A 19,595-nucleotide genomic window follows, 5' to 3' on the forward strand; every position below is an offset into this window, starting at 1 on the left:
CTCTTGGAAAGGAGTAACGAGGACAGGTGCAGGCACTGAAGGGAAGAGTGACAAAACCAGACAGTGGAATGTTAGTTGCTCTCCAGTATTTCCATTTGGTCTGATGAATAGAGTGTTGGTGTAAGTTATTTTGACATGTTAAGTTTTTTATTAGGGAAGAAGTCCCTAAACTGAGGCATATGTATCTAGAGCTTCTTCCTAAAAAAGGGAAATCACTTTAAAAAAAAAAAAAGAAAAGGAAAGAAATAGCAAAGTTCATGATATGTCTAATGATTATAGTCCTGAGTAGTACTGGGCTGTGATAAATAGTGCTTTGCTTGGGGTGGAAAAGAGAAGGAAAGGGCTTAGGTGCACCTGTGTTTCCTGACTTGTACTGGGAATTACAGGAGCTGCCCTGGAACCAAGAGCTGCAGGAGAAAAGGCTTAACTTCCAGAAAAGTGCAGGTCCTTTGCTCATTCCCGTGCGCTCTCTGAGGAGGCAGAGCAATTCTCCAGTTAATTCCCAGCAGCAGTGTCAGGGTGCTGGGAGGAAAAAATGCAAGTTCTGTTTGCCTGCTTCAGGGGACAGAGGTGGTATGTCCATGACTTTGCTCTTGCAGCCATGTGATGCAGATGGTAACACTGTGCAAGGAGCACCATGGGTTTGATGCCTGGACTCCATCTTCCTTAACATCTCCACTCCCGAATCACTTGCTTCTCTCTGTCCAGTGACATCTTGGTCCCCAACCTAAGCAAAACCTCTTTCATTTCAGGTTCCTGTGTGATTCCAGGTCATCCTTGGGAGTTCAAGCATTAGTCTTTGCCTTGGCTCATTTAGTCATAAAGGAGTTTGTTGCTGCTGTTCGAAAAATTAAAATGTCTAGCTTTTAATTATTTGTAAACATTTAAAGGCACACTGCTTAGGGCTAACACTGTTCCCTCTAGCCTTTTTTAGCTATCATTTATGTTTTAGTTATCATTTATAGTTTAGCTATCATTATTATTCACCTGCTCCAGGGCAATGTGAACCTTTTCACTGATATCCTGAAGCTTTGGATCAGGGTCTCAGGGCCTGCTGTGGCCAGTCTCTGTTCTGCAGAAGGACTCCTCTGCTAGTGAGCAACTAGTCAGCTATCCTGCGTTTTAAAAATGCGGTTTCTTTACTGGTGGTCTGAGTTAAATTGTTCCCTTGCTGTGACACAAAACACGTGTTAAAAAAGTAGTGCAGGCACAGGATTCCATTTTGATTCTAAGTGTTCCTTTTCCGCTAAGAGCCGGGCCGGTATGGCAGCCACGACACACATGGTTTTCTGCTTTCCTGCGGTGAGAGATGTGCCTCCCATTCAGGGTGATGCTCATCATCCTGACTTTACTGATGCCTTTCTGGCTGTCCAGTAATGTCACTGGTGGAGTGATGTGTAACAAAATCTTTGTGCTTGAATCCTCTCCCACTACTTCTAACTTAAATATCTTTGCGTTTGAGGTCCAGCTTGTGTGTTTTATTCCAAGATGTCTTCTCACATTCAGACTTTACCCCTCCCTTTGAAAATAATCAACTGCAAGGGAATAGTTGACTTTCAGTTTGCATGCTTACTTCCACCAGCTATTCCACACTACCTGGTTTTCTTTGCACTTGGAGAAGGTTCAGTTTTCCCTCATATTCTGGTATATCCCCAAGGTGCATGAAGGGGGACTTCGGGGTGGAAAAAGGAAAGCAATCCTATAATGGTGCCTAGTGTGGAGCTGGAAGTATACCTGTTTTCCCCTTTAGGAAACGGCTCTTGGAGAAGAGGAGACAAACATGACCTTGAAGCCAAGAAAGCATACTCGTACCTCCAGACCGTCACTCTGCTGAGGACTGTGAAGCCTGAGTTTGAGAAGTTTTCCCTGGAGGTGAAAAGTTCTGTTCAGAAGCAAGGTCTTCATGAGGATGACTATGTAAGTACTTGAAGAGATCACAGCATCTTCGAAAGCTCACTCCTAATTATAGCAAAAATACCAGTGAGATCTTACCAAGACAGAATCACCTGGGTTCAGTTGCAAAATCCTCCTGTTGCATATATATATATTTTTTTTTTGTGGTTAACATAAATAGCAAGAACAGACTTGGTCTAGATGCACTAGATCTGAACACCACTATCCTTGACTAGTTGGCCTGTGCTCATTCCTTAGTTCATTAGCAGGAAGGGTGGGGAAAGGCAGGTTGCCAGGTCTCTCACTTTACCACCAATTACTTGTTGTCTTTTAATAGGCAAAGAACTATAGTCTTCTTTTTTGTTTTCTCGGAGTAATTATTTTTTTTAAGACTCAAATCTCAGAAAGGTACACTCTCAGTATTGTGTCTAATGAAGTTATTCTTAATGTGAATGAGAACAGGGGTCTTATTTTCCAAAAAAGCATATTTAGATAGTTGCTGTTTTTCATTTTGAACTGTCTAAAGTATAAATATAGTCCTTCCAAGTTGTTTTAAGCCTTGGAGTGTGTCACTGTTGTCCAGAGGTGGATGTGGGAAAGTCTTTTTTTAATCTCTCAAAATGTAGGAGAGAAACGTCTTTGAAAATTGCTTTTGAGGTACTGCTAAGCTGGTTCATTAGGCATTTTCTTAGAAAAGTCATCTGTGAAGGCAAGAATGTATAGCACATACCTATAGGGATTCCTACATGCTGATACAAGTGCTTTCCAGACAGTCAGCCTTTTCCATGGTGCAGAGTAAACTTTCCAAATGTAAAGAAAAGAGGCTTGAAGAAAGTTTGGTCAGTCTTTAGCTGTAGGAAATGAGAGCAAGGAAGTAATGCCTGAAACTCATAAATCAAGTCAACCCAAACCCTTCATTTTCCAGCTCCCACTTAGGCATCTACCTCACATCTTTGCTTCAAACATTGTGTCCTCAGAGGTGGAGGCATCATCTTCAGTTCATCAGCAGAAGCTGATGAACTTGAATGTTGTGTTAAAGATCCTTTCCTGCACTTTATTGTATAACTCAGTTTACCTTTAGAAAACTTGTGCTTCTTAGAAATAGAATCTATTTTATTTAAATATTAAAATGCTAAATTTTAATTACATCAGTAGTTTGTATTTTTCCTGTGATACTTTCAAAGTATAGTCATATTCTTTTGAAGGCATTTTTTTGTCTTGGGTTAGTGGGAAACCCCAACTAGCAATTTCAAGGTGCTGCTCTCTGAAGAACCTGCTATATGAGTTCTGAAGAAGTCAAGGAACTGTAATTTGTGCTGTTCCTCCCTTTTCTCTCTATGTGTCCTTTTGCAGGTGTCGCTTAGTAAGCTATGTACCTTGAATGTCTGCTATGTGCCCTTGGTTATGATTGGTGAGAAACGTGAATATTAAATAGTGAATATTAAAGATCCATTCAGCTGCAGTTTTGTGGCTTTTTTAGTCTGGGCAGTGTGACATCTCCCCAGATGAGAAAAGCATTATGCTGCTGAGAGCTCAGGATACTGCCTGTGGGTGTTTTGGTGGCATGCATGGTGATGCTTCGCTGTTCTTTAGGATAGGGACCTCCTGCAAACCTTGTGCAGTGTTGATTTGTGCTGGATAGATACAAGATACTCTGTTATGGTCACGCAGAAGTGAATCTATGGGAGAGGGAATTCCCCTGTGCCAGCAGGGGGGAGATTCTGCAGGCTGATGTGCTTGTTGGGGAGATGCAACTGCCCACCCACTGCCAGAAGTCCTCTTTTCTGATTCCTCACTCGGTGGGCTGTACTGGAAGTGCTCCTGGCTGTCCCAGGGCAGCTATGTGGACTGTCTCCCTACCATCTCATCCTTGAGCACCTCCTGCCTGCCTCTGAGGGCTTCCTTTCCCTTTGTCCCATTTCCACCTGTGATCCAGAGTTTTTCATCCTGTTCCAAGCACTCCTTCACACAAAAACATCAGCTTTTGCTAGGTTGGGCAGTGGCATGGGCCCCCTCCTGCTGCTGCTGCTGCCTCTCCTGCTCCTCCTCCTGTTCTTCCTTTTGCACCTGGCTTTCTACACTCTTCCCAGTCTGTTCTTGCTGGGACAGAGGGAGGAGCTGTGATCTCTGTACACATACCACAGCTTCCTGCCATGTGAAACATCAGTCCTTGATTCACAGGAAGCCTCTTGGTGGAGGCTGTAGGGAACTGGACTCAGTGGAGGAGCTACAGGTCATGGCTGTGGGAGAAGGAGGTTTGATTTGAAATGCAGAGTGTCCTGCATGCCTACCTTACATAGCTTTTAGCAGACCCTCCTCTACCTGCCTTCCCACAGCCTCCTAAAAAATAAAATGTCCCTATGAGAGTTAGTCTTCGGTTGAGTATAGCAAAAGAACATTAGCCATGTTCCTCCATTAAAAGTGTGTGAATTTTAACTTTCTGATTTACTTTTCATAATTTATGATGAATTATACATTTCCCCACTTTGGACAGTGGGAAAGAGATGCTTCATATTCCCTTAACTAATTGCCTGCTGCCCAGTTGAGAGCAGAAAAATTTTGGGGCACCTTTCAGAATTAAAAAAAAAAAAAAATCCATTCTGAAAGTTAATTGGGGAAAATGAAAAGTCACACTGAAGGCCAGTTCCTTCCTCTCTGAAAGATTTGTGGTAGTGGGCACCCATTAACTGTGCTTCATTTGGCAGTGTGGTAAGAAAGTGCCTTGGATGTGCACTAAGCAAGGCTGTGCCCTCCAAGGGAAGACTGGGAGGGAGAACTCCTTGAGTTGAGTGGGTGTAAAGTGACAGTGATGGATTTTTCTCTGCTGGATTCTGCTCCTGAAAACAAAAACTGTGCGGAAAGATAGTCAGTAGTACAGTCCATCTCAAGTCCTATCCACGGGTGTTGAAATATAGTCCTCATTCTTTTCTGCGAGCTTTGTCCCAAGAGGATGAACTTAGGGAGGTTTGGATTTGAAGCATTCAATGTTTCTGCCTTTCTGTGTGCATTTTTTCAGTGTCATGGGAAAATGGGGCCCCAGGTCTGTGGTCTAAATTATCTCACAGTGACCCTAACTCAAACAAAAGTCATTAGTGCTGCCATTTTGTCCTGGCCGCTTGCCAGTACTAATCCTAATGGCATTATTATCTAACGAAAAAGAATATAATAAAATGGAAAATAAGCAGATGACAGAAGGAAAGATAAGGGAGACAGAAAGGGCAAAGTTCTAAAGCAGCAGCTGTCCAATTGCCAGATGCAGAACACATATGGCCCTTAGAGGAGTAACAGGTCAAAGGGTGTTGGCTATCTCCATCTCCAGCTGTGAAATCTCACAGAAAAGAAAAAACTTGTTCTGGGTATGTTTTTCCCATGTCAGAAGTTACTGTTGTTTCTACATGGGTGTTATCCTGTGGAAATTGGGAGGGTGGAAGAACCTGTGCCTTACGAATGAGCAGGAAAGTGTGGAAAAGGCAGTTTCTTTCACTCTTCTAGGAATCTCTCTTGTGAGGGAAAAAGCTCTTTAAGCAGCTTTTAACTAGACAGCATTGAAAATAAGAGAGGTCCTGAGAAAGCATTTGGGTAGTGGCACAGGATGGGGCTAAAAATGATGATGTTCCCTGTCTGCAATGTCCCATTGCAATATCCCACAGCAAACAGCTGCCTGAGACTGCTAGCAAATATTATTAGCTTGCTTGTTCACCACTCTCTGAGTGTAAAAGCAGTTACTGGCATGATAATGCAACCCAAAGAAGTGTAGGCTGAAGCATTAAATCTGCTCAACCATTGTTTCAGCATTCGACAGTGTCATTATGTTTTTTCAAGAATCCTGAAGTTTTATGGAAAGCCTGAGCGTTTCACTTTGTGCCTACCTGGAGAATGAATACTCTGATAAAATATCCAAAAAAAAGTGCGGAATTTTTTCAAAAATCTATTCAAATTTGGGGTTCATTAAGGGCATTAGAATCACTTTAATGCTTTTATACCAATGAAAGCAGTTTTATAATGTTAATGCACTAACAAGACATTAACAGCAGTGTGTTCTGGTCTCTATAAACCCGAGATCCTTGGTTAGATTGCAAAATACGGGACAAGCTCTCCTTGCAGACCTGTAGCCTAGTTGAGGCAGACAGCAGTGGGAATTGCATGCAGTTACTTGAAGGAAGAATTTGAAACTGTCTCTAAATTGGTATGTGAATAACTCCCAACACATACTGTAGTTAAAAATGTTTATGAATAAACAGTGTTTCAGTTAAAGTATATGCATAAGCCATTTTTATTAAATAATGCTGAACACTTAATGAATTGGCAGTAGGCTGCAGTTTGGAAGCTCTTAATGCACCTTCTGTTCCTGACTCAAGACCAGGATTCAATAAATGCTTTTTTTATGTCCAACCCAGTATTCTGAGCTGGGATGATTTTACAGTCCAGGATATTTGCGCTTCTGAGGTTACAGACCACCCATGGCTTGTTTTTTCTTGTCCTTTAAAAGCTGAAAATGTAACTAATTAAACAAATACTTCTGCTGTGTTAGCTACACGACAGCATTGTTCATGAGGTAGAGGCATGGGTTTTATCCTACCCACATCCTTTTTCACCCTGAAAATGAGCATCAGGAAAAGCGGATTGGAGCCTGATTTGCCAGTTATCTCAGTGAAAGAATGAGCTACATAGATTAATTAGATCAGCAAGATGCTGCTACCTATTGGAAAGGGCAACTCTGTTTTATTTAACATTTTCAGCCCTGTGAAATGAGAAATGGTGCACTTAGGAGCAACTGTTCTAGCTCCAGCAGTTAACTACAAAAACTACATGGGAGGTAGCTCATAAAGTTTATCATCTCATCCATAACATCCGTGCCAGACTTTTCTGTGTGTATTCCTTACGTCAGCATTTTAATTAGGATTGCACACCAGCTAAGATAAGGTTGGGATAAGTGAGCAATTCAGTTGTGTCACTGAGATGCTGAAAATGTAACTTATTCAGTGGTGTCTGTCCCCCTTGTCTTTTTTTCAGGCACAGGCAGGCAAGATTAATGTCAGGCTTTTGTATCTTCTGATTACATCAGGATGGGAGAAAGTTTTGAGGAGATTTAAGAAAAAGAAAAGGGGAAAAAAAAACCCCGAACCCTGGCAGGGAATAATTTGTTCAAATGAATGGGTCTATTCAGCTGCTGGAGTGCTTTGCTAATTGTGTTTGAAAGAATAAAAGCAAACCACAAGCTGCTTTCAGCAGCCGGAAAAAATGAGTTCACATGCCAGCGTATTAACACGATGAATTCTATTAGGAAAACATAGTTAGGATTTTCACGACCAGCCCTTCACCCCTTGGAATTAATGAGAGTTTCTTCAATTTCTGTAAGAGCAGCATTGAACTGTAGACTGCTAAATTTGGTGAATACAAGACACTTCTTCTTTTTTCTGAAGTTAATGCTTTCTCAGTGAAAGAGTAGTGCCATCCACATCAGTGTCTCAGGCAAAACTACTGTGTAATGGTATGTTATTTGCCATTAACAGATACCATAAAAGACAGTAAAAGAAAGAAATTATTCTTCTCTCTTCCAGTGGATTTGTTTGGTTTTTCTAGCCTATCTAAGCATATTTTTTGAGGCTGTCTTAAGCCATGGAGGAGATAGTACAAAACTGTCTGTACAGCTGAAAATAGTAACGTCTGAACTCTTTGGGAATGTAAAAGTTTAGAGTTGATCTTCATATATATGTTGTATGTTTTCCATAGCCCCATGTTTTTTCTTGCATTTCAGAAATATTCACATTCCACTTTACTAAACAGGGACTCAGACATTTATGGGTAAGGTATTCTCCCTTTGAAGTGCTTGCTAGAAATATACCTCATTTTCCACTTAAAAAGTGTGAAAAATATGTCTTCCTGCGAAGTTCATAACCTGTTTCTGTTTTTAATGCCTCTTTACGCCATTTGCATTGCTAATGATCCAAAGCTGATTTGTCCCAGTGAGGCATTGTTTTTATGTAAAATCATAGGATTTTTTGATACTGACATTTAAAGGATCCTCAGATTTGGCTCTGAAATGTTTGAATGAAGGAAAAGGTAGACTGTGTATCTTGTTTAGCATAAAATGACACTTAAAGGATGAAATACCTTTGTTAACTGAGTTTCTAGCAACCAATACCTTTGACTATGACTCTTGTTCTTGGGTATCTTACAAAAAAACCTCAGCTCAACAAGGCATGCAGAGAAGGTTTGGGTGAGCGTGTCCTATGTCAGGATGCTGCTTCCAATGGGCAGCTGGAAGGTGTTCTTTTGTGGGAGTGGTGCACTTGCAGGATGGCTCAGGGGATGCTTCAGCCTCCCCTGGTATGATACCTTGGGTGGCGTGGATGGTTCACCTCACCTGTTACGGTAACCTCTCATTGTGGTTACATAGATTGGGTTAAGAGTTCAGTGTTTGAATTCTGGCTGAACCAAACAGTTCAAATTCGAGAGTTTGATTCTCCAAGGCAAAGGAGGAAGGTGGCAGGGGTTGCAGGGAAGGAGACATGCTTTGTTTTCTTCAGGACCATAAACAAAGGACAGTTCTTCAAGGCCAGAAATGTGTATTTCTTGTTTGAGAGCTTGAGAGCAGAGGAGATGTTGCCTCCACGGTGGCAGATCCCACACGGAGTTGGTCCAGGGAAGCTTTTCTGAACTCATTTGGGGCTTTGATATGGTGAGTGATCCTAAATGACAGCGGGGCAAGGTCTGATCTTGCGATATTCAAGTGACAGGTCTCCTGAGAAACAGTATAGGTGCCAATCAGTAACACCTTGAGTGTATAATCTCCTGCTGTGTTAGCGTGTTCGTGTCTCATGGCTGAGTGCTCTGAGGTTATGCAACTTGAGTGTAGCTCTGAGACAGACTCATTCTCCAGAGGGATGGTTCTTTTTACCATAGGAGTATGCCAGCCCTGTGGGTGAGTCAAAGCACCTCAGTGCATGAGTGTTGGCAGAGCAAAGGCAGGCAGCAGGGCTCGTGTGTGCTCCACTCCACTACGCTGTGAGAGAAAGTGAGTGTACCATCCTGCCAGCTCTGATGGTTTGGTTTTTTTCTTTTTCCAGGGGGTAAAATGCAGAGGGGGTAATGTACTTGGCCTGTGAGGATGGACTGTGTGAATAAAGGCAGTGGTGTTCTTGAGCGTGCAAGGAGGCATTGGAACCCACAGGAGGATACTCAGAGCTGTCCTTCTCTCTTTCTTCATTAGTAAGAGAAGCCTGATACAAAAACCAAAAGGTCTAGTCCATTCTAAAAAGAACTCATTTATCAAGGCGTATTGGAGAGACAAGGACTGTCTCTGTCCCAGAGCAAATGAATAAGAGGGGCATGAGAACAGGGCACGGGACAATGGGAGGAGGGAAGGTGGGGAGCTCTGGGTGCCCTGTGCTCTGTGGCTGGGAACACGGTGACGTTCACTAGTCAGGAGGACATTTACATTTGATGGGACACACATAGCCTGTCAGCCTGCAGACTCTGAAATACCATAGAAAGCAAAAGGGAGGATCTCAGGGATCAGTCAGTCAGTAATGAATCAGGAAGCTAAGAGAGAGGGGGTTTAGTTTTTCGGAGTGGCTGCAAATACTCAAATATGGAGGTGTTAACTATCATGCTGCTGCTGAAGAGTGGGAGGACATGTTTCAGATGTGTAGCTGCAGCATTACTGCCTGCTGACAGGTACACGTAAATATCTTCTGACATAGCTGCTGCACCTCTCCTTTCCCGTGCTAGTGCAAGTATGCCAGCAAAGAGGTGGTTAATCAGTCAGCTGAACACCTTTCATCAGATATTCACTGTCTGGAAGAAAAGAACAAAGCCAAGTAATTAATTTTTAAATTATTTGGTATGGAAGCATGATTAATAGCAGCCTGAGGGTTTGCATTAGTTCCATGCCATTAAAGTTTACAAGTTCATATGCCTATTTACCCTGGTATTTAATAAAAGGATCATTTGTCATGGCAACCTCAGCCTCAGGTGGGCTCTTCTGGCAGAGGATTGACTCTCAACCCAGAGGTTCCCCAGGTCTGGGCACATCATAGGTTTTCTGCAGCACTTGGGTTTCAGCTCCAGGAGAGCCTACACCCCAGGATGCCCTGCAGAGAGGGCCGGGAAAGGGTGGAGTTCAGATTCCCTAAAAGCAGAGATTTGGTCCTGAATTTGTCTCCTGCTAGCACAGTAGAAGTAGTCCCAGGGCTTTTAAAGTTCCCTACCCTTCTTTCATCTTAAAGACTGATACCCTGTGGGGTTTTTGTAAAGGCTTGACTGCATGTTCTTGCAGTGGGGAGCTGTTACCTGCCTATGTGAGAGTAACAGGGTCACATCCCTCCCTCATTACTTTCCTTCTCTGCTGGCAAGGGTGAGGTGGGGTGTTAGTGCTTATGAATCCTGGTTTTGTGTGCCTAATTTCTGCCTGGTACTGAATAAGGAGATTAGATGACTAATTCCAGTTCCAAACATACTTTTGAGCTAAGCCGTGATTTTGGCTGAGCCTAAATCATTCGTGTTCGTCCAACCCTTAAGACTGTATTTAAAGCAAATGCTGTGCTGTGTAGCCTTTGCTAATCTGCTGCAAAGCAGAAATCAGATGGTCCTTTTCATCAGATGTGGTTTTCACCCCACTGAAGATTTCACCAGCCCACCTGTGTAGCACAGGCAAATTGTTTGCATGCACGAATTGTCTCCACAGTGATACAGTGACTTTCTGCGTTTTGCCTGAGAACTGATGTGATCTTGAGCATTTTTAGTATGCAAATAAAATATGTCTGTGATTTCTGTGGTTTGGCGATAATGTTAGAAATCCAGAACCCAAAACAATTGCATATTGTACAAAGATAAACATTTAACAAAAAATGTCCTTCCTGTTTGTCCTTGCTCTGCATTTCTTTAAACCAGTTTAGCTTCTTTTAGCAAGTGGAACAGATTTTTTCAGATGAGCGACTGTCATCCTGAAAAACTGAGATATGTTCCTGCTTGAAAAACAGTCTTGCTCAATGACGTTAAAAACTTAATATCTAATGAAAGGACTGGGCTGGTAGTTTTTTGTTACTAGGTGTTTATCTGCAATTAATATGTCCCAACTTAAATGCTAGCTTAAAACAGAAGCATTCATTACAACGATATAACGGGTTAATATGAGACTAACAATGGGAATCCTTAGAAAAATCTATTTAAAACAAGTATGTTGTAATTTGTGTGTGTGTTCAGCTGAAAAGAGTAACTTCTCTGTTATCTTTCATGTTTCACCACTGTGACTAGATGTATGATTTCTGAACTTAGTTTTGTAACTCATCGTGTGAATGACCTTGTAATTTGTTAGAAAGCAGGAAATCCTAAAAAAAAGGAGAAAGTTAAGTCTATAAATGGCAGCTATACTTTTTATGGTTAAGATCCCTTAAGTATTCAGTCAGTTGCAGTTTACTGCTTTGTGCTAGATGCTCTTTGCATTAGTTGTTTATCTGGAATTAGAGATGTATTATGAATGTAGGGCTTATCACCTTAACTACAAGCACATATATTCTCTAATTCATTCCTTCACCTTGATAGGAGCCCTTTAGGGCTAAATTACATAGGTGAGTAGTATGTGTGTAAAGCATACATAAAGGAGAAACTCCCCTAAATGATCATTCTGTAGGTAGTTCACCTCTGGTACGAAACAGTGCTGCTCCTTAGATAAATCAGTTGTGCTCCTTTGAGGCTGATACTAAAGGTACTACAGGAACCAAAACCACAGAGGCGTAAAATGGCTGGTAGCAGCTTGCAGAAGGAATCTGTGAACATGATAGATAGAGCCAGAAATAAATCCCACATAGGTTTTTGACGGGGGAAATCTGGTTCCAGAGGAGCATCCTGGAGCAGGGCAGTTTTCAGCTCAGTCTGCCCCTGCATTGGGCACACTGTTGGAAGTCTGGAGAGGGTCTGAGACCCAGTGATGTCAGGCTTTGGGTTGAGTCCAAAATTCATGCAAATGAGTGACAGTAAGAGCCCCTTTGTGTGAACAGACCGTGTGTAAGGTTCTAACTCTGCTGAGGTGGCGATTCCTGTGTCTGTGTTTAATAGAAGGAACTTATTTTGTCTCTATCTGGAAATTTCTGCCTGGTCTGTTGGCAGCCAGGCACTGGGAATTTAAAACTATTTTCTAGATATCCACAGGCGAGTGTTGGAAGCAATAAACAAACAAAGAATGGACAGCTTTCACAGGCAGTGGGATGGAAGGGTTTCTCCGTATCCTTGCATCTCTGTTGTCCCTGTGCCCTGATGTGTTTTAGCTGACATTTCACAGCACAGCCACCCTGCAGCCTGGTACTGAATAGCTTTTTGCTTTAGTTCACCACTGAGACAATAGAGCAACTTGTGGCTGCCTCAGCTGGATGACCGTGAGTAAATCTACCAGTTTTTCAAGAATGGGCTATTAGGAAAAACAAGGAAGAAAGACTGAAGAATGAGGATACATGCAAGACAGAGCTGGCTTCGTGGTTAATTTTCTTCTTATAGCAAGAAAATAACCTTCACTGACGAAATCCCTTAACTCCATGAATTTGGCATCCTTTTTTAAGTAAATCACAGATATTGGTTGTTAATATACTTTTCTTTTTGTTAATTTATTTTATTTCAGCAGACCTTCTTGTGGAATAAAAGGCTTCTGGTCCACAGTGGGCTTTAAAGTGGCTGAGGGTTTGTTACTAGTGGTACTTCAGTCCTGCTCGAGTAAGCATCCTTTTGTCTAGGTGGAGCCAGGGTAGCAGTGTTTTGGCGTGCCTGGAGTGCACATCAGCTCGTGTACCAGCTGGTCAGATGGATATCTGAACAGTGCAGGCAGGCAAAGGCATGGTTTCACCCTCAGGGAAATGGGCTTAGCTGCGGCGCCTCATCTTTGTGTCCAAATCAAACAGAAAGCGCAAAAAAGAGCAGAGATCTTTCCATTTATCTTATCTCTCTAATGATACATGCATGCTCTTTTGTGGTGGAGAAGGGTGGCTTACGGGCTGTGAGCAATGCTTGCTCTCCAGACTCCCTCAACCTGCACTTCAGTTGCAGGCTGGGGCCTCACACTGGGGCCGTGGTGCCTGGTGCAGAGCACTGAGGTGGATTGCGCACTTCCATCTCCTCTGCACTCAGCATTACTGCTGTGCCAGTGGATACTGGCAAGGAGATGGACACAAACAGGCAGCCTTACTGGAAAAAGCATCCTTAAAGGGAAGTGATGTCTCGTTCGACTGCAGTGCTGAATTTTAAGCTAGAATTTTAAAGTGGAGTAAATGCCTCGGTTTGCAGAATTCACATAATAAAGTGACACTCTCCCCTATAAGAAAAATGGCTTGTGGGTTTCCACATGAACAGTCTCCCTGTGAAATTGATGCAACAGTACTTGAATAAATCTCTCTTAACTATGCACAAGGTTTTACTGCTACATGACATCTCCTTACACTGAGGAATGCTCATCCTCTTTTTCTAGGGAGACATGTGAGTTCCAGCCCCAAATAATAAAGAGTGTTTGGACAGTTATATGTCCTTTAGAAAACAAAGTCCTAAGCCCTGGCCTTGTGTGTTCTTGAGCAGGTGCCCATTTGTGTGTTTATAGATATTGAATATCAGTGAACACAGCAAGAGGCTGTGCTTGGCTGCAGCTGCATTGCCCAGAATTGAGCATAATGCACTATATTCTCTCTCAGTTTTGAATGAAATATTAAGGAAATGGCCTTCTCTGAAGAAGGCACATGTTTCTGTTATTTTTCCCTTTCTCTTTACTGTTTCTTTGAAGCACTGATGTCCACTAAAGGGGCATTCCAGTTGCCCAAGCGAACAGGCTGTATTTTTAGTCTTAGGCATCTGAACATACAGGTTTGATTCACTGTCTTACAGCTGTATCCTCCTTTCTAGTTGCTGGGCTGGTTCCACAGTGATGTGATCTCTGTGGAAGCAGGACTGGTCATGTATCTGTGTCTGCAGGCACCCAGAGGCATGCTGTTTATGACAGCTGTCTGTAAATGTGTTCTGTGGCCTTGCATTTGTTATACTTGGGAGCCCTTGAAATCCCAAACCCTGTGCACGGGAGTAGCTGTTATCAAGAGGTGAGTTTCTGTTGCACCGTGGCATTAAGATCTGAGGAGGGGGATGGTGAGTAAATGAGAGCTGTGTTAATCCTGTTGTGGTGGTAACATGCAGAATCATATGTGGTAGCGTTATACCTGTGGGACTTAAACATTGCTGCAAAGCTGAAACTGGACATTATATTCCTGGTGTGAAATGCACTTCCCCTATTCTCAGGTAATGCTCAGGCATAAAGATATTCTCCCCTCACCTCCACATTCTCAATCTGCATCTCAGTTCCACTTAGAGGTCCTGACTGAGTTTATATAAACTGTAAGTTTAACAGAAAATCAGTTTGTAACAACGATGTTTTATCTTTAAAAAAGAATAATTTTGAAAAAACTGAGTAATTTCTGTCTGTTATATAAGAATAATAAGCACCTTGTTCTGGATTTGTGCATCTCAGAGTAAGGGCATAGAAACTCATCAAGGAGCTGCCAAGAGCCCCTCTGGGCGTCCCAGTACTTGAAACTACGGCATCAGCAGTGTCAATGTCCTGAATGGGAATGTGCAACATCAACAAATGGTATCAAAGAGAAAAGTCCCTGCTCCAAAGTTAAGAGTGTATTGCTGGATAGTGAGTCAGCGGAACACAACCAAAGACATTTGTCAAGAATACATGTAAGAAAAATTATGTCAGGGTTTCTTAGAAAAGCTCATAAATAAAGGATCGTAATTATAATTGGCTTGCTGAAGAAGGATTAAAAAGAGAGCACTGACAGTTTAATTGCAACTGCTGGAAAAATACTTTTATTGAGATATGTTGAAGAAGCATGAGATGTAGGAAGCCATCTACCTAAATAGCAAGAAGTGTTACGGAGAAATGCTCAGTCATGAAGTATGTGAACAAGCTTGCTACAGAATCACAGAATCAGTTAGTTTGGAAAAGACCTCTGAGATCATCAAGTCCAGCCTTTGACTGATCAGCACCATGTCAACAAGACCATGGCACCAAGTGCCACATCCAGTCTTTCCTTGAACACCTTCAGGGATGGTGACTCCACCACCTCACTGGGAGATTGTCATGAGATTGGTTTGAAATACATCATAGCATTTTTTTTTTTTAAATATAGCTGCTGTATTTGAACTTTGCTGTGTTTTTATTGTGCTATAGTTTTACACTATAACACAGTACTGCTAAAGTTCATGAGGTTCACTTACGGTATCTGTAGTCCTGATGTTAGGTAAGCGTGATATGTTTATAGTATCAAACTTCCATGCTTGATTGCTTAGTTTCATCCATGTGGAGTAATCTGAAACAGGGTGAAGGTGGTCTTCAGTGGGTATTACCTGAGCACCATGTCAAATATGTAAATTGGATAAGATTTTTGCAATAAGTCTAGATACAATCCTCTGCAGTTCCCCAGGGCCCTCAGTGATTTTGGCTGGAACTGTAGCTTGACAACTTGAAAAATCACTGTGAATATACTGGAAAGTAGATGCAGAGACCAGGTTTGGGAAATGTTAGTTGTTTGCCTTTGCAATAGAGAAAAAGTACTGATGATGCTCCCTACCTGGCTCTGAAGTGGTATTAATTGGTGTAATTGCTGTGATTCAGAGCTGAGCAGTTCCAGATGGGAGAGAGCAAGCTTACTTAACAGCTAGTAGGCAGGATATGGAAAATTATGGGTCTTACATAGCTGTAGCTTGGCTGTCTTCCATGGCAGTAGTATTTTGCATTGCTGTGTATGCTGTTAACACCTTGGCATATATGAATACTGTGGTCACACTATAGCTGCTTGGGGAACTATAACTTTGAACTGTGTAAAATTTATTCATGTGATTTCCTTTGAGAGGGGTTGTTTCTTTTTTTTTTTTTCTTTTTTCCTGATGGAAGATGGCTATTTAGAGTAGAAAGGGAGGAAAATAAAACGGGTATATTTTTGCTTATCTTGTTTAGCCATGGAGTTAGCTTACCTGCTTTTCTGGTATTTGAATAGGATGTGAAAGTAATATGGGAGATATCTCAGAAGGAGGTTTCCAGATATTTGTATTGCAGCCTCCAAAGTTGTTCAGCAAACCTGGCAGCTTCTCTGCTGCCAGTGGCATTGCTGTCACACTGATGGGTGTCCCTGCTGTGCAGAAAGGGCCAGGGACAGCAATTTTATAGTTGCCATGCAAGTTGTGATCACAGCATCTGAAGCTCAGCTTGCACCTGTAATTAAAAAAGAGCATAAATGAAAATTGAAAATGCTATAATCAGAATTTTCTGCTTTTTATTAGAGCTTAACTAAAAGAACTTTTAAGAGCATACAAGATTAGTTGACCTCTAATAGATTTTGTACTCTGTTTAGTTTTTATCCTGAGAGCGTCTAAGGTTGGAGCACATACATAATTACTTACCATGGACACCTTCAAGCAGCCTGTGAAGACATCTTCATATTTACTCTGATTCCTATTTAAAATATTCATGTAATATCTACTTCTTCTATCCCTTTTTAACCCTTTTCTACAGCAAGGAGCAATTCCTTCAAAATTTTCTATGGCTGTTATTTCACACTTTAATGTTCCTCTGTCCTTTGCATCACGCAACCCATGTTCTGTGTGGAATTATGGCAACTTCTAAATGATTGAGCAAGAGGATAATGCAGGAAACTTTATGCCCTTCATGGTATCCAATATCCTTTCAAGAACTGGTGCTTGAACATGTTTCTGGAATAATGTGAGAAGTTGCAGGTGTGCCCAGCATAGGGTTTGGCTGGGGAGTGTAGGTGCAATCTCATCTGTAAATAATAAATATTACTCTTTTAGAAGATTTTAAATGGCATAAGTTACCCACACAGTTTTACCTTCCTTGGCAACATAAGATAAAATGCTGGGGTTTGTGCTTCAGCAACTGAGCAGTGTCATAGATGACCCTCTGACAATTTTATAATGTGATTTTTCATATGTGATGTTAGGGGTTTTGGCCAAGAGGGGCTTTGGCAAGAGACTGTGGCAGTAATCTCCCAGACTACCAGCTGAGTTTTGACAGGGCTTATCTGGCAGATCTGCGGTGTCTACACAAGTGTTTCCAGGCCTGTGGCAGAGTAGATTTCAGTTTGAGCAAATTAGCTGACAGAAAGGATTTTGAAGGTTGCTGTGTTACACTAAGAGGTCTTTGCCATGAACAAAGGAACTGACAAATAGCTTTCCTTGAAACGAGTGCCACCCACAAGCTGTAAATCAGCCAGCAGGGAGGTAAAGCTAATAGAGAGACTAGAGAAAGAATGTCACGTAAAGAAAGCCCATGTTTGATCATCCACAGGCCACTTGGACTCTAACATTGGCACACGAAGCAGTTGTTGAGCTTTGTGGTTTCTTGGTTTGGTTGGGGTTTTTTTAACTCTGAAAAGTTAAACCCCCTGCTGGCAAAGTCTGTCCTAGAATGCACTCTGTCCATCAGCTCTTGTTATTCCACCAAAAGCCTGACTTTCACCTCTTCTTTCACGCTTTCTCCTTAGCTCAAAATAGCTACAGCTGTCCTTTAGTCTTTGGCTGTCAGAATGAGCTGAGCTGTTCTGTGCCTCCTGTAGCACTGTGGGTTCTTCCCCTGAACTGGTACTATATTTTCTTAATGCAACATAGGTAGGAGTTACTAAAAGTCTAGTTTGAAATGTGAGAGCAATGTAAACTTTTATAATATTCAGTAAATAATTCCAAAATTCTCCTTACTGTTGGCAAGTGCTTTAAGAATGAAGGAATGTCTTGGATGTATTTACATTATCAGAGTTTGATTAGTTTGGCTTAGCCAATCAACTGTGTAATACTTTTTATCTGTGGAGCAGTTACTTACTTAATTGGCTGCATGTTTTTGTCTTCGAACACTTTTACTATCCAGGTAAAACTGTGAGAGTAAGACTGGCATTTTAAATTGTTTAGATACACTGAAGTGGAAGATATGCTAAATGTATTTGGTTTCTATCCAGGGCAGTATTTGTAGAGGTGAGTTGTTCACTGGGAATGGCAATTGGAGACCCCATAATGTGGTACAATCCTTGCTTACACCTTGGCTAGGATGTCAGGAGCTTTTTTATTGTAGTGGAACTCTGAGTGAATGGGAACATCTTTCTTGCAGCTGAAAAGGCAATTAATTCAGAATTATTGTGCATGAAGTGAGTGCATTGCATTGCTAAGGTGTGAATTGCTGCCTACAAAAAAGGAATAATTGTACCGTACAAGTCATGTGTGTCTCTTTCTGCTGATGGGCCTCCATCTGAATTCAGCTCCTTCCGTAATTGTTGCTTCATGACTGAAGCACACCAAGCTCCCCGTGAGCAAACCTGTAATGTTTCTGCAGCACTCAGCTTTTAAGTGTTTTTGTTACTCAGTGATACAGAACTAAAGCTGTAGTTTGCCTGTGGAGACTCCTTGTGAGGTGGAGCTGGTAGGTAGTAGCAGTTTTCTTTTGTGTTAGGGTTATAAGGCAACATTTGATTCATTTCATGTCACTTACTGAAAAAAACTATAAAGGACAGGTGGGAAAAGGTTCTGGCAGTTCCAGAGAATACATTGCTGGAGAGGGTAAGTAGTTTTCTCCATTGCTTATTTGCTAGTGGAGAGATGCTTGGCTGAACAAGGGCCAGAAATGGAAGTGGTAATCGTTAAACAAGCAAAAACACCCATTGTGCTCTCCAGAAAAAATCATGACAGAACATACTTCCCAGTCCTGAGATGTGCACAAGGGGAGTGGGACTGCTGCAGGATGAGGGTGCTCAGCCCCTTATAGAATCTCACGTGGTTAAGTGCAGTATTTGTGCGTCTGGGCATGGGAACTGTGATCTGTGAATTTCTCCCCTATCTGCAGAGCTATTCAGACACAACACTAAAGTGTGATTTGAGTGTTCAGAATAGTAGATAGTGGTTAACTGTTTTTAAAAATGGGTCAGAAGTTGCCATTTTCCCCATGAGGATTTTTTGAGACACATTCCTTTGGATTCCAGCACTTGAGAAAATAACTCTCCAAGTTAGTCACTGTGGTTAATTTGTAAATTCCCTCTAATGAATCAATTCCATAGGGAAAAAAAAATTTATTATGTGTCAATTGCCATTGCTTTTTTTTCTTTTTTCTTTCTTTTCTAGGTGAACATGTTTGTGGAAGGATTCCATGATGCTGTTCTTCTTTATGCTCTAGCTTTACAGGAAGTCCTGAAGTTTGGTTTCACTAAGAAAGATGGGGAAAAAATTGTTCAGCAAACACGGAACAGAACATATGAAGGTAAGACTTACTATGGAATTCCAGATTTTGGAGTCAGAAAGATTCAGGTCTTTGTTGTGTGCAGAGTAAGGACCCATGCCTGTTCCAGTCTTAAGTGAGAGGGAAGTAACCATATGAAACCATGTACATTTTTAAGGCTGGGTCACATACCTCACCAGCCTGACTTTTTTTGCCAACTGTCAAATTGTTACTCAGTTTAAAGTAGTCTAATAATTTAATGACCCTCGCTGGTGTGGTAAAGAAATACCAATAATTTTCTCAGGCTCCTTCTTTGTTTTTGAAAAGATTACATCCGCTTGCTTTACTCATGTTCATCTATTAGCTCTGAGATTGCCTCATTTTTTCCCTGTCACTTTTTTATCTTGAAAGCTTGGGAATGGATAGAAGCAAGCAGGTACCAGGGTTAGGATTGTTT

At 41.7% G+C, this 19,595-nt stretch overlaps 1 protein-coding gene across 1 annotated transcript in view; it reads left to right on the forward strand.

Annotated features, from left to right (window-relative positions):
- NPR3 (natriuretic peptide receptor 3) overlaps nucleotides 1-19,595 on the forward strand; it is a 46,394-nt gene that overhangs the window by 8,038 nt on the left and 18,761 nt on the right. The window contains exons 3-4 of the mRNA XM_050328773.1: nucleotides 1,751-1,917; nucleotides 19,045-19,180. Coding sequence (XP_050184730.1) covers nucleotides 1,751-1,917; nucleotides 19,045-19,180 — 303 coding nt within the window. The remainder of the gene's footprint in view (nucleotides 1-1,750; nucleotides 1,918-19,044; nucleotides 19,181-19,595) is intronic.

This window comes from Myiozetetes cayanensis, unplaced genomic scaffold, assembly GCF_022539395.1.
Source record: "Myiozetetes cayanensis isolate MyiCay16 unplaced genomic scaffold, myiCay2020 scf4, whole genome shotgun sequence".
Classification (NCBI taxonomy): Eukaryota; Metazoa; Chordata; class Aves; order Passeriformes; family Tyrannidae; genus Myiozetetes; species Myiozetetes cayanensis.